At 47.3% G+C, this 15,225-nt stretch overlaps 1 protein-coding gene across 1 annotated transcript in view; it reads right to left on the reverse strand.

The window, feature by feature from the left end:
• Positions 1-4,129: 4,129 nt before the first annotated feature.
• Positions 4,130-15,225, reverse strand: part of prdm6 (PR domain containing 6) — a 107,361-nt gene continuing 96,265 nt past the window's right edge. Inside the window, exons 7-8 of the mRNA XM_056280194.1 lie at positions 9,069-9,245; positions 4,130-4,280 (exon numbers count right to left, since the gene is read on the reverse strand). Of these exons, the coding sequence (XP_056136169.1) occupies positions 4,166-4,280; positions 9,069-9,245 (292 nt within the window). The 3' untranslated portion in view covers positions 4,130-4,165. The remainder of the gene's footprint in view (positions 4,281-9,068; positions 9,246-15,225) is intronic.

Genomic DNA, 15,225 nt, shown 5'->3' on the forward strand with positions numbered 1-15,225 from the left:
TTCATGTTTAATGTTTTAAGGTGTCAACAGGGCTGGTTGGTGAAAGTGACTGTGGCTGCTCAGTATGTGGATATGTAATGTGTGTGTATGGTGATGTGAGACCAGATGTGTTGTGGGATTGTGGTTCTGGTAATCTGGTGATAGAACCTAAATTTACTGGTCTTAAAGGCTGCATTACAGCAAAGTGAGACCGTTTTCTGAACTTATTCCACTGTTTTAGTGAAATGAACGATGGATGTCTCTGCTTGGTCATCATATCCACATTCCTAAAGATCATTTATGTATCTGGTGTGTAAATATCTTCTGAAAGCACCAAGTCATCCACTAAACATCACCACATCATCCATATGGAGGTGTTCATCAGATATATGGCGATTTCTCATCTTATTGTTATTGCCAGCCCTAATACTGACCCATCACAGAAAGGGTCCTGGGATGCCGATACTGGCTTTCCTGACCTTTGACCTTTGGCTGAAAGCAGGTCATTTCCCTTGTGTAACTAGGGTAACTGATGTGCCAGGTGACATGATAGGTGTAGTCAGGGTGGGTTTTAGGTGGGCGCATTCAACCAACCACTTAAAACAAACGGTCAAGAGTCCAATTAAGAGACAATTCCGCATACCGACAGTAAATTAAAAACAATCTGCTCCTACTCATGACCATGTGATGCTTGAAGCCAGTTAAAACCCTCCATGACACTTAAGTTTAACATTTAAGTTTAATAAAAACCTCAGATAGTTGGATCTGTTAGATGGATTAGGTGTTATATGGTTTCTTTGGTAACTGATGGTAAATCATGTAACTACGTCATTGTTCATGTGGAGAAAACGTTAAAGTGACATTTGAAAGTGTGGTTCCACGACCTGTTCACACTACGCTGATGATCAAGCTTCATTCAGAATTGTTGTTTATGCTGAAAATGCCCTGTGACCCCGAGAGCAGGATAAGCGGTTTGGCTAATGGGTGGATGGATGTTGAAAATGACAAATTCCATCAATCCAGTCCAACAGACTGACAGGTGTGAGTGGAGGGTGGACTGATCCCGGCCCCAGGTCACTTTCAGCTAGCTCCTCTGAATGACATTATTTCACCTTAGTCCCATAGGTCCATCATATAAAAAACTCCATAGTTAGTATTTCTCTATATACAGCATTGGATCCATGTACATTCTGCACAAACAGCGTCGTTACACTGTTGAAGCCATGTTTCACTTTGGTCAAATACTCTGTAACCTGCTTTAAAACACACTCCGGGCACGCTGTTGCAGGATTAAAGGAGCAGTCCGCCTCCAACACCAGCTGTTGTCACATCTGCTGTTAACACCACGCTTTGGGGGATTTTTCAGGCCAGATGTTTGTATCAGCAGGTTTACTCCTTAACAGCTGCTGACAGTAGAGCATCACAGCGGACAGTGGGCCACGTGCAAGAACTCGGTCTTAGAGCGGAAGTCCTGAGGCTGGTTTTACTGGTCACGTCTGTTTCCATTCAGAGTGAATGAGAGTCAGCAGGGCTGCTGTGTCAGAAACCAAAACTCCTGACTGGACCTGAGTTGTGCTATCTGGTGCACTATCTGTTGTGCTATCCTGGTGTACTATCTGGTGTACTACCTGTTGTGCTATCTGGTGTACTACCTGTTGTACTATCTGGTGGTAAAGGTCTTCTACCAGCTCAGTGCTGCATGTCACACGCTGCTGAACTGAATGTGTGTACCGGTGAACCTGCAGTTGGCACAGTTAACGTATTAAAAGTAGTACAAGGACTGCTGGGTCCAGGTGTCGTGACTGCTGGGTCCAGGTGTCGTGACTGCTGGGTCCAGGTGTCGTGACTGCTGGGTCCAGGTGTCGTGACTGCTGGGTCCAGGTGTCGTGACTGCTGGGTCCAGGTGTCGTGTGCAAAACAGGAAAATGAAAAAGAGATCTGGAGGAATGTGAATGAGCGAGTGCTGCCTTTACATTCAGAAATGCCGCCGTAAAACGTTCTAGACATGACTAGAAGAGTTTGTGTGTGTGTGTGTGTGTGTGTGTGTGTGTGTGTGTGAGAGAGAGGATTTCCATTCACGTTAATAGACTTGTCTCCTCTACAGATGTGGTTACCCAGCAGGCAGGTGTGTGTGTTCCTGCAGGAGCGATACACAAACCCACAACAAGAGAAAGGCTCTTGATTAGTTCTGACACTCTGAAGAGTAAAGCTGTGCCTGCAGGCGACTGCTGCGTGCAGCTGAATGACTGTCATGGACGACTGACTACTGACAAACGGAGTTTTACACAGTAGTCAGACTAGATCCTTCAGACTGGCGCTTCTGTGGTGAGGTGTGAAGTAACTTTTCATCTAGAAAACAGGCCCACACACATAGAGAAGTACAGTGTGTGCTTTAAAGAGGAAGTGTTTGTCCAAAGTGAAGCGTGGCTTGGAGTTTTGGTGGCGAGGTTCGTCCAGCAGAGTTTGATGCTGTGTTGGTCTTTGGGAGAAGGAACAGTGTTCACATCTTTAAAGCTTTTCATCACGTTCAGGCACAAAACCCATGTGGTGTTGGTGTGTTAACTGTGCTTTTCCATCCTGCGTAGGTTGCACGGCGAAGCAAAAGGACACAGTCCTGTATACATATCTGACATGCTGTGAGAGGCATCAGACCTGCATAACACTGCATATAAACACACACACACACGTATATACACACAGATATTAGATGTATATATACATATATATGTATGTACACATACATGTGTGTATATAGACACGCATGTTCACATACATGTGTATATATATACATATGTGTGTATATACATTACATGTGTGTATATACATGTATACCTACGCATATGTGTATATGTATACACACATGTATCTGTACATATATGTATATATACATGTGTACATATACACATATATGTATATATAAACATGTATTTAAATAGACATATATGTACATATATAAAACAACAGTAATGGCAGCAATGATTAAGTCGTACTGGAACAAAAATACACGACCTGCTCTTGGATTTTAAAAATACAAAACGTTTTGTGCCTCTTGATAAATTGATGTGGCTTTGGGGTCAGCTGACTTATCAAAACAACAAAGCAAACATCTGGCTGGGTTTGAAAATTAAAAGTTGTTGTCTTAAATGACCAGGTGGAAAAAAAACGCAAAACGTTTTACAGCGGAAGCGTCTCCTCTCCGAGCGCACGCGGGTCCCGAGAACGACACGAGCTGCTCTTCTTCTGCCGGACCCGCTGATAAACGGCAGGGGCGTCACGCTTCTTCCGGCCATCCGCCCGTCCATCCTCCGCGGCCTACATTTCTACACACCGGAGCTGCAAAACTTAAATAAGAATCGTTTTCTGTAAAAGTGCCCAGAGCGTGATTCGAGCAGGAGGATAAATACTATAGTTCATTGTTTCCTTGGTTTGCCCACAATTCATCCGTCTTGGGAGTCTTAAAACGGACGCGGCCCTCTTCCGTCTTTGGCGTTTTGGTGCTTGGGAGATTTCTGTGCCTTCTCAGCACAGAGGCCGCGCCCACACGGCGGCTCCAGGAAGTGTTTCAACCAATCACCGTCGGTGAGCCGGGAACGAGGCCTCACACGACCGTTTGCCTACTTTGAACGCGGCTCTAAACGCTGGCTGAGAAACAGGGAACGGTTCCAACTCTCAGAGGAACGCCATCAGGATCCTTCTGGATCTTCCCGACCGGCTGAATCCATATTTGGTGAACGGCTCTAACGGGAGCATCTGTAAATTAACCGGAGAAGGGAAAAACACTTCCGGGATCCAGGGTTTGTGGGCGGGGCTTCTGTAAACTGACGTCGTCCTACATCTTTGGTCACGCCCCCTTTGGTATCACCGTCTCCGAGAATAAGAAAGTTGAGATACGAAGACATTTTTTGGTATTTGATCAGTTTTTTTTTGGTTTTGGTTTTTCACCCCGAGTTCAACAAAGAGTCTCCCCAAAAGTCTCCAATAAATACCACCCCCCCCTGCCCCCCACCCCCCGCTAACCTCCTCTGACTCGTCTATCACGGGCTGTGTGTGTGTGTGTGTGTGGGGTCTTTGGTCTTGGTTAAGTGTGTTTGATGTTTAATCATGATTTCTCTTGTAGTTGTAACCCCCCCCCCCCGTCCATCGGTCAGTCTATCAGTGAGACAGTCTGTTGATAAACCAGTCGGGGTTAGTCCACTTCGATGGACTCGCTGCTCTCGCTGACTGGTTTGCACTCGTTGGGCATCCTCTGATGTCGACTCAGTTGGGTGGCCTGGGTGAAACTCCGCTCACACCGCTCACACCTGCACACACAGACACACACACGCACACACACACAAACACACAAACACAAAACGCAGTTCTTAGAACGTGTCTGGACAATTAAAGCATGCAAGAGAGGAACAATCACACACACAACACTACACTCAAACACACACACACACACACACACACATGTAAAGACATACATACATTGGTCAGATCAAACCCAACATGTTATCAAAGGTTACATCACTTTCATGATGAGAATATAGGTGGCACCTGACACACACACACACACACACACACACACACACCACAGTGTGTATCATGCTGTGTTAGCTCTGATAAACTGTGACAGTACAAAGTGTGTGTGTGACGCCTCACTGAGCAGACAGAAGTAATTGTTACCCTGATCCTCACAATTTAATTGACAAATTACTCACGCACACACACACACAAACACACACATAGCCACACACATATAGACATATAAACCCACGTGCACATGAATGAACACAAGAGTACACACACATTCAGGGGAACTCCTCAGATCTTTGATGAGTCAACAGACACACACACACACACACACACACACACACACACACAGCCTGGCTTGATAAGTCAGGCGTCAGTGTCACCTCCAATAGAGGAGCAGAGAGAGGTTTTGGTCTGAGAAGAGGGAGTCTGTGTGTGTGTGTGTGTTGGGGGGGAGGGGATGCTGAGGTATTGAACCTAACAGCCCAGATACAAGACTAACATGCTGTTAGACAGATGGGTGGGGGGCTCCAAGATAAGAGGGAGAAGGAAGCTGTATTTGACAGAGGAGAATGTGTGTGTGTGTGTGTGTGTGTGTGTGTGTGTGTGTGTGTGTGTGTGTGTGTGTGTCTGTGAGGTGATTTTTCTGTAACGGAAAATACAATTTTTTCCTCAAACAGATTTATTTCCCCGTTTCCCTTCGTGACAGATGTAGATGTTCGTGTGTGTGTGTGTGTGTGTGTGTGTGTGTGTGTGTGTGTGTGTGTGTGCGTGTGTGTGTGTCTTCAGTAAGGTTTTTATGAAAAGCAGTAATAACTCTGGGAAGAGTAGTTCTGGTCATTGTGCCTCCTGCAGGGAAAGAGCAGAAGATGACGGAGGAGAAGAAATAAAACAGGACAGGTCGGTGTCGTGCCTTCGCTCTCCGTTTGGAAAACTACACACGTCAAAGCGGCGGTGACATCAAAGCCTGCCGTCACACAGACCGACTGGCGGCGGCGGCGGCGGACACACGGACGCCGCTCTGCACTACAAAGACCGCCGCCTTCGCTAAAGCAGAGAAACGAAGCCGAGCTGTCCGTCCTGAGGGAACAAGAGGCTGTAACAGACTCGTCTCGTCTCATCCACAACAAGACAACCTAAACACAACACAACACAGTAGAACACAATGGAGTCATCCTTCCATTATCCGAACCGCTTATCCTGCTCTCAGGGTCACAGGGATGCTGGAGCCTATCCCAGCAGTTAGTGGGCGGCGGGCGGGGAGACGCCCTGGACAGGCCGCCAGTCCATCACACAGGGCCCACACACACACACCCATTCATACCTAGGGGCAGTTTAGTTTGGCCGAGTCACCTGACCTACATGTCTTAGGACTGTGGGAGGAAACCGGAGCCCCCGCAGGAAGCCCACGTAGACACGGGGAGAACATGCAAACTCCACACAGAGGACGACCCCCAGTGTTGGACTACCCCAGGGCTCGAACCCAGGCCCTTCTTGCTGTGAGGCGACCGCGCTAACCACTGCGCCACCGTGCCGCCACAATGGAGTCAAGTCCAGAGTAAATCTGAAACACGGCGACGCGGGACGTTAAAGGTTCAGACTGCTGTTTATGCAGTGTCGGTGTCAGTTGATTATTCCAAAACCTAAAAACTACAGTCCGCTTTGGAACAGGGTCAGCAGTTATACTTGATTTGTAGTAAACAGGCTAAAAACAAAACCAGCTGAATGGACCTTTTGAGGCGGCGTGTTCTGTCCCTACCCGGTGAAAACAGAACAGAAACGAGGAGAACGGAAAAGAAAAGTGGAGTAAAATGCTGCAGCATACGAGCTCGGCGTGGCGGAAACCTGCCGCGGCTCCTCAGCAGGAAAATAAAGTTGAGCGTTTTTCCTCTTGACAAAGTGACAGTGGCAGCTTTAATCTATCTGCCGCGGCGTCCAAATGGAGATAACTCCCCGAGGCCATCGATCGGCTAAAGATTTCTGACACCGCTTCATGATTGTCTTTGTCCCGCTCGCCTCCGCCGAGACTCTGAAGTGCTGATGATGAAAAGGCTGGGCTTCCTGCGAGTGCTTATTACCCCTCGCTGATTGGCTTTGGACCGTTTCTCGGCAGACTTTTGTCGTTTTCACTTTTTACGTGGCCCTCCTCCGTCGCTCAGGCCGTCCTGCTCCGCCTGCCCTTTGGCTCCCTGCGCCCGTCAGTGGGCCGGCTCTCTGCCACTTGCTCATTAAGGACGTTAATTCATTCCAGAAGCTTGCTCTGGACGAGAGACATGTAGGCCTACGTTCCTCTCTCTCTCTCTCCTTCATCTCTCGGCCTTTCACTGACCAGCTGGCTGTTGACCCCCAACCCGCCGGGAAAACTTTATTGTCCTCAGACGTTGACAGAATGACAGTCTGACAACGGACGCTTTTAAAAAGTCCTAATTGCATCACCTCTGTCTGTCATGGCTGACCCTCAGAGCGGCGTGGGACTCGGAGGCCACAGGACCTCATTACCAGGTGAACTGCGATGATGAGATTGACAGCGCTGATTTATTCCACTCCTCAAATGAGATTTACTTTCCACGTTTTAACATTCAGCAGACTGTTGTACAGGACAACACACAGTAGCTAGCTAGCTACACTAACACGGAGCCTCTTGTTCCATCAGGGCCACAGCCCGTTCAGATTAGAAGGGCCTCATGGGAGCAGCTCCACCGTGTCATGTCAACGCGTTCGGTAAGCTAGCTGTGCTGGCTGTTGGTATGTTGTGCATGTCAGAACCACTCTCTGTGATCACGCACTGTGCAGAATGTAAACAGGACCGCTTTGCCCACCATGTTATTTATTTAATGCTCGTCTAAACACTTTCGGGGAAATCATTACTTGGATTTATTTCAGCTGAAAAGAAAAAAATTAGCCCATGCAACCACCACTTGTGAGTCAGACAGTAAAATTAGTCACTATTGCTGAAGCAACCAATAGTAAGGAGGTCAAAGGTCACAGCAATGACAGCGGGACAAGTATTCCTTGGAATGGTCACATGTGATAGAGAAGTGTTGGAGGTAATAAACCTCCTTGTCCATGTTTTGATGTGAAAGCATGTTGGTATGGGTCCAGGACGGTAGAACTGTGGCAGATCACACAGCAGCTTTGAGGGAGAAAATCTATTTTTCCTCACATCACATTACCATCACCCTCCTCTTAACTGACTACGTCATCTGGGGGCATCAAAGACGGCGAGACCCATGTGACCTAGGCAACACACGTGGCATCTAGGATGTTAGATAAATGAAATCAGGCCCGTCAGTCGATTAAAATTCTAACTGTTGATCAATTACAGCCTGTCGTGGTTATGATTAAACACAACTCTAAATTATATTCACATGTATGGCAAAAAGAAAAACTTTTACAGTGACCATTATGTGCTCCCCTGCAAAATGTATATTGATTCCAAACGAGTGACGTGTGTGTGTGTGTGTGTGTGTGTGTGTGTGTGTGTGTGTGTCTTTAGCAAAAAGACCAATTATATTTGTGGTGATGTGTTAATAATAGTAAGTAAAAAAAAAATTCCAGGAAAATAAATCGAGCTTTATTTTTTTAACTTGTGTACACAGACAGGCTACCACAGAGTAAAACCTCACCCAAATGACCATGGCAGTCTATTGTGTTTGTCAGCTTAGTTGATGTGCTTTTGTTTCGGCTGCAACGCCACCTGCTCTTGTATCAGCGCTAACACAGGCATGCTAACATGAGCACACTGACACTGGCTTGCTGACACTGGCATGCTAACAGGTATGCTAACACTGGCAAGCTAACATGAGCATGCTGACACTGGCATGCTAACCGGTATGCTAACATGAGCATGCTGACACTGGCATGCTAACACGAGCATGCTAATACTAGCATGCGGACACAAGTATGCTCTGCCCTCTTGATAGTTCAGTGGAGTAGTTAAACAGCCTCATCAGATGGGGTCAAGTCGCTTCTTACTGCTGGTGTTCTTGCTAACCTTGTGACCTCCAGGCCGTCATTCATTCATAGCAGCAACGAGATGTGCAGCGCATCACATATGACCCGGTTTAGCATCGCTATCAACCGGAGTAAAAATAACTGTATGTTCATCATCATTTGTCCCAATTTTTTTGTCTTATTTCGCCATCAAACAATAACCTTGCATGCTAGTTTCCAAAAGACGGACAAAGTATTGCTGCATCCATACAGTCGTCCATGTATCTGTCCTGCGTCAGTTCAACAGTGTGTGCTACGCTAACAGTCCTCCGCCTTGTGGATCTCATTATTTTAAACTGATCGAACACAGAGAGCACGTAAGACTAAGAACTGAAACCTGACACCGTGTCCCTTTTCCTCATATTCATACTGCCATACACATACAGGCGGCACACACTCTCAACATTAATTAACAAGTAGTAGGATCAGGGAACAACCACTAATGAGGGTGGAGCTACATCTGCGTCTTACTGGGATGTGTTTGGATGTTAAACTGGCCACACAGGTTGTAGGCTGGAGGGGTGTGTGTGTGTGTGTGTGTGTGTGTGTGTGTGAGGGGGGAGGTACTCACTGTTACTTACTTGAAAGGCTTCTCGCCGGTGTGCGTGCGGATGTGGTTGTTGAGGGTGGTGGCGCCGGCGAAGGCCCGGCCACAGTAGCCACATTTAAAGGGCCGGTCGCTGGAGTGAGTCACAACATGGTTCCTCAGCTCCGAGGGCTGGGAGAAGGACTGGGAACAGTGGCCACACTGATATGGTCTACGAGACAGACAGACAGACAGACAGACAAGTAGACAAATGAAGACAGAATTAGTTGGAAAGAAAGATGGAGATGGATACAAACATACACACACACAAAGAAAAGAAAGACAGGGAGATGAGGAAAGGACTAGTCTATATATATATATATATATTATGAGTATAGTTTATGACACATTGTTTATAACTGTGTCATAAACACACATAGGCATACACACAATCGCGTTTACACACACACACACACACACACACACACACACACACACACACACACACAAGCTCATACAGACAAAAATTCCTATACACACGCAGATAGGTACATATGCGTGCACATATACAGACATGCACACATTAAACACGCACACACACACACACACACACACACACACAATGGGGGAGGGGGAGTCGGACACTGCCCTGGTTACCATGGCAGCATGACCCTCATCAACAATGCAGGCCTCTATCAGGTCTGCACCATCTATCATTTTGTGTGTGTGTGTGTGTGTGTGTGTGTGTGAGGGCGCTAGAGGACAGAGCAGTTAGAGAGGAAGAGACAAAAACAACGATAGAAACAGATACAGTTCATGTCCATGGGTTTTGTATATGTGTGTGTGTGTGTGTGTGTGTGTGTCTGACATCCCCCGTTCTAATGGGAGTTCACAGTCTGCAGTCTAACAAACCAACAATGGGTGTGTAATAGAGTGTGTGGTGTGTGTCTGAAACACATGTCAGTAGAATAACCTCTTTCTTTTCAGCCACTCCTGGCATTAGGAAACCAGAAGCTCAGGCTGGTAGAGTCCCTGGTCATCTTCTAAACCACCTCTCGATGCACCGTGCTACTTTAGACCGGCCTTCCTATGCTTCGGTTAGAGCGACTGAATCCTGGGTGTGTTGGTTGGTTACAGACGGTCGGTGTTTAGTGTAGTGCTGCAACTAACGACCATTTTGATAGTCAACCAGTCATCGATTATTGAAACGATTAATCGACGAGTCAGATAATGAATCGCACAAAACAACAGCTCCTGTCCATCCATTATCCGAACCGCTTATCCTGCTCTCAGGGTCGCGGGGATGCTGGAGCCTATCCCAGTAGTCATTGGGCGGCAGGCGGGGAGACACCCTGGACAGGCTGCCAGGCCATCATACAGGGTCCACACACACACACACACACACACACATTCATACCTAGGGACAATTTAGTGCGGCCGATTCATCTGACCTACATGTCTTTGGACTGTGGGAGGAAACCGGAGCACCCGGAGGAAACCCACACAGACACGGGGAGAACATGCAAACTCCACACAGAGGACGACCCCCAAGGTTGGACTACCCCGGGGCTCGAACCCAGGACCTTCTTGCTGTGAGGCAACTGCGCTAACCACTGCGCCACAGATGATGTCATTGACCATCACGTTTAGTATTGACTCGGTGAGGGCAGTCGCTTGCTGCGGTGTACACGTCTGCTTCTTTTGCATAAAGTCATCCATGGTACCTTTACTCTTCTTCGGAGTCGGACTGCATACATTTGATTCAAAAAGACATTTGTCAGGCAAAAGGGTAACGTTACTCTGTTAAACTCTTAGAATCCTGCACGCAGTATAGTCGGAGTTGTCTTGGCTTTATGTTAACGTTAAAAGCCAAGACAACTCCGTCTATACATAGCTAGCTAGCTGGGCGTTTGCTATTCGGTTGCCTACCAACACGGGATCGCCGGGTCGAATCCCTATGTTACCTCCGGCTTGGTCGGGTGCCCCTACAGACACAATTGGCCGTATCTACGGGTGGGAAGTCGCATGTGGGTATTTGTCCTGGTCGCTGCACTTAGTGCCTCCTCTGGTCAGTCGGGGCGCCCCCTGGATCAGCAGAGGGGGTGGAGCAGCGACCGGGACGGCTCAATAAGCGCTGGGTAATTAGCCAGATACAACTGGGGAGAAAAAATGGGAAAATTTAAAGAAAAAAACCAAAACAGCTAGCTAGCTAGCTAACAAGTTAACTATCTTACTGAGGCGCGTCCGCATCGTCCAGATGTCCAACGTGCCTCCTCTTCACATGTTTGTGCATTACTGAGGTGCCCCCATGACAAGCGAGGTCCACCTTACAACATCTTGCAGGTAATCCTTCTCTTTGCCAAGCTGAGGGTGAAGTGCTCCCACACTTTACATGTTCTAGAACGTGATGGTGTTGCACCGGCCCCCGCCATTTTGTTTACCTGTCCTGTCCTGTCACTTCTGCTCCCGTTCCCGGTCGCTTTTGCGGAAGTGAAGACGCCTCGCTCCTTAGCTACTTCCATCACCAGCTCCGTTGAAACGATGTATAGTTCAATTCCACAGCGTGAAATACATGCCCAATGACGTAACTGACGAACTGTCGACAATTAAATTCGTTGGCAACTAATTTTGTCGACTACGTCGATTAATCGTTGCAGCCCTCGTTCAGTGTTTTTATTCATGTCGTTCTCCTGTGTTCATGTCTGTTGTATCGTTTGTAGGTCTCTTTTAAACCTGCCGAGAGACTTGCGAAAGGATGAACGATGGTCTATGAAGCAGCGGTGGGGAGTGGGGGTCCGTGGTGTGTGCGTGGTGTGTGTATTTTACTCATTTCCCTCATCGTCTCTTCCAGACGGGAACAAGAAGGGAGACTAGTAAAGTCCACCTCAGTTCATAAATCACCACCTAAACACAAAACTAACGGGTCGAAGGTCAGTGCTGTTGCTGCTGGGAAGATGAATTGTGTTTCTGTGGTTTCTGCTACGTGGACATTGTGCATGTGTAGGAATGAGAAGCCAACATCATGAATACTGTAGTTTGTACAATTCAAGAAAAAAATCATTACCTGAAGTCGACCATCTGAGATCTGTAAGATACACAAGACTTTTTAACTTCACACTGCACGTTAAACATCACATCCTGTCCTGTAACATCTGTCTGTCTGTCTGTCTGTCTCTGTGTCTTTCTGTCTCTGTGTCTGTCTCGCTCTGTGCCTGTGTGTCTCTCTCTGTGTCTGTCTGTCTGTGTCGCTCTGTTAGTCTGTGTGTCCTTCTGTCTTTCTCTGTCTCTCTTGTGTGTGTCTCTGTCCGTCTCACCGTGTCTCTCTGTCTGTCTCTGTGCGCCTCTCTATTTGTCTCTCTCGCTGTGTCTGTCTGTCTCTCTGTGTATCTGTGTGTGTGTGTGTGTGTGTGTGTGTGTCTGTCTGTGTCCATCTGTCTCTGCCTGTGTGTGTGTGTGTCTTTACTCTTACATGAATGAACTGATTACCGTCCAGTCACATTATCAAATCCACATCTGGGTATCTACTGACATTCAGCTGACAGACTAGACAGAGGCGACCTGAGGCCAACACCGAGAACATCCCCGTCATCATCGTCATCATTACTGATCAGTTATCAATAATCATCATCATGACCATACTGAAGTCCAATGTCATGACATTAAAAATCAGAATGAATCGTCCACAACTCGTTTTATGACTGATATGACTCGACCGCTTTCCTCCCACAGTCCAAAGACATGCAGGTCAGCAAGACATGCAGGAAGACATGTAGGTCAGGTGGATCGGCCATACTAAATTGTCCCTAGGTGTGAATGTGTGTGTGGGCCTGGTGACGGCCTGGCGGCCTGTCCAGGGTGTCTCCCCGCCTGCGGCCCGGTGACTGCTGGGATAGGCTGCAGCATCCCCGCCACCCTGAGAGCAGGATAAGCGGTTTGGATAATGGACGATGACTTGACCTCCATTAACCATTCAGTGTTAACACAGTATATGTTGTCTGTGTACCATGTGTACTGTGGTACTATGTTAGAGGTACTGTTGTCTGTGTACCATGTGTATCAGTATGTACTGCGGTACTATGTTATTGCTGTTAGAGGTACTGTTGTCTGTGTACCATGTGTATCAGTGTGTACTGTGGTACTATGTTAGTCTGGTAGAAGTACTGTTGTCTGTGTACCATGTGTGTATCAGTGTGTACTGTGGTACTATGTTACTACTGTTAGAGGTACTGTTGTCTGTGTACCATGTGTGTACTGTGGTACTACGTTAGTACTGTTAGAGGTACTGTTGTCTGTGTACCATGTGTATCAGTATGTACTGTGGTACTATGTTAGTCTGGTAGAAGTACTGTTGTCTGTGTACCATGTGTATCCGTATGTACTGTGGTACTATGTTAGTCTGGTAGAAGTACTGTTGTCTGTGTACCATGTGTGTATCAGTGTGTACTGTGGTACTATGTTACTACTGTTAGAGGTACTGTTGTCTGTGTACCATGTGTGTACTGTGGTACTACGTTAGTACTGTTAGAGGTACTGTTGTCTGTGTACCATGTGTATCAGTATGTACTGTGGTGTTAGTACTGTTAGAGGTACTGTTGTCTGTGTACCACGTGTATATCAGTGTGTACTGTGGCACTATGTTAGTACTGTTATAGGTACTGTTGTCTGTGTACCACGTGTGTATCAGTTATGCTGTTTATTCCCCTGTGTCAGTAAAACTAATCGTGTACTTGTGTAGTACTTGGTGAATACAGTAACACTTGTTCTGGAAGTAATAAGAGAACACTGACAGCCATATTTTACAAATAGGTAAACACCGCCGAAGCAGAATAAAACAAACAGAACAACATCTTCACCGCCCCGATAAATCACAACCACCCGCCGCCAGCGGACGGGAAAATCCCCGCTGTGAAGTAATAAGAGTAAAATAGTGAAATATAAAATCGAAAAATTCTCACTTGCAGTTTTCCACATAAAAGGCGTGTGGGCGCGGGGTGCGCTCATCTATCAGCCGGCTGGTCTATAAGTTCACGCCTCGCTGGGCCGGCCGGCCCACTATTTATTAGGTGGCTTTTCTATGGAGCGCTGCATTGATTGTGAATAGTTTAAGTTGATGAATGTGTGGATATTATTTATTAAGGCAGCAGGCGGGAGATTAATGCCCGGTTATTGTTTATTACAGTGGAGAGAGACAGAGAGGGGGAGGGGGAGGGGGAGGGCTGTCTTGCCCTCTCTCTGTCTCTCTCACTCTCTCTCTCTTCCACTCACACTCTCTCTCCCTCCATCTCACTCGCATGCTCTCTCGCTTTCTCTCTCTCTCTCTCTCTCTCTCTCTCCCTCCCTCTCTCTCCCTCTGTCTCTCTCTCTTCCACTCACACTCTCTCTCCCTCCATCTCACTCGCATGCTCTCTCGCTCTCTCTCTCTCTCTCTCTCTCTCTCTCTTCCTCTGTCTCTCTCTTCCACTCACTCTCTCTCTCTCTCTCTCTCACTGTCTCTCTCTCTCTCTCTCTCCCTCTCTCTTCCTCTGTCTCTCTCTTCCACTCACTCTCTCCCTCTCTCTCACTCTGTCTCTCTCTTCCACTCACTCTCTCTCTCTCTCTCTCTCGCTTTCTCTCTCTCTCTCTCTCCCTCTCTCTCCCTCTGTCTCTCTCTCTTCCACTCACTCTCCCTCTCTCTCACTCTGTCTCTCTCTCTTCCACTCACACCCTCTCCCTCCATCTCATGCTCTCTCGCTCTCTCTCTCACTGTCTCTCTCTCTTCCACTCACTCGCTCCCTCTCTCTCACTCGCATGCTCTCTCACTGTCTCTCTCTCTCTCTCTCTCTCACTGTCTCTCTCTCTCTCTCTCACTCACTCTGTCTCTCTCTCTTCCACTCACTCTCCCTCCCTCCATCTCACTCTCATCTTCTGTCTCTCTCTCTCACTGTCTCTCTCACTCACTCTCTCTCTCTCTCTGTCTCTCTTTCTTCCACTCACTCTCTCTCCCTCTATCTCACTCTCATGCTCTGTCTCTCTCTCTCCCTCCCTCTCACTCACTCTCTCACTCTGTCTCTCTCTTCCACTCACACTCTCTCCCTCTATCTCTCACTCCATCACTCTCTCTCTTTCTCACTCTTTCTCTCCGTCTCTCTCTCACACACACACACACACACACACACACACACATTTATATATTTAACTTATTTCCCTGTAAGGGACAATAGATATACTTTGAC

The sequence above is a fragment of the Lampris incognitus genome, chromosome 1 (genome assembly GCF_029633865.1).
Source record: "Lampris incognitus isolate fLamInc1 chromosome 1, fLamInc1.hap2, whole genome shotgun sequence".
In the NCBI taxonomy this organism is placed as follows: domain Eukaryota; kingdom Metazoa; phylum Chordata; class Actinopteri; order Lampriformes; family Lampridae; genus Lampris; species Lampris incognitus.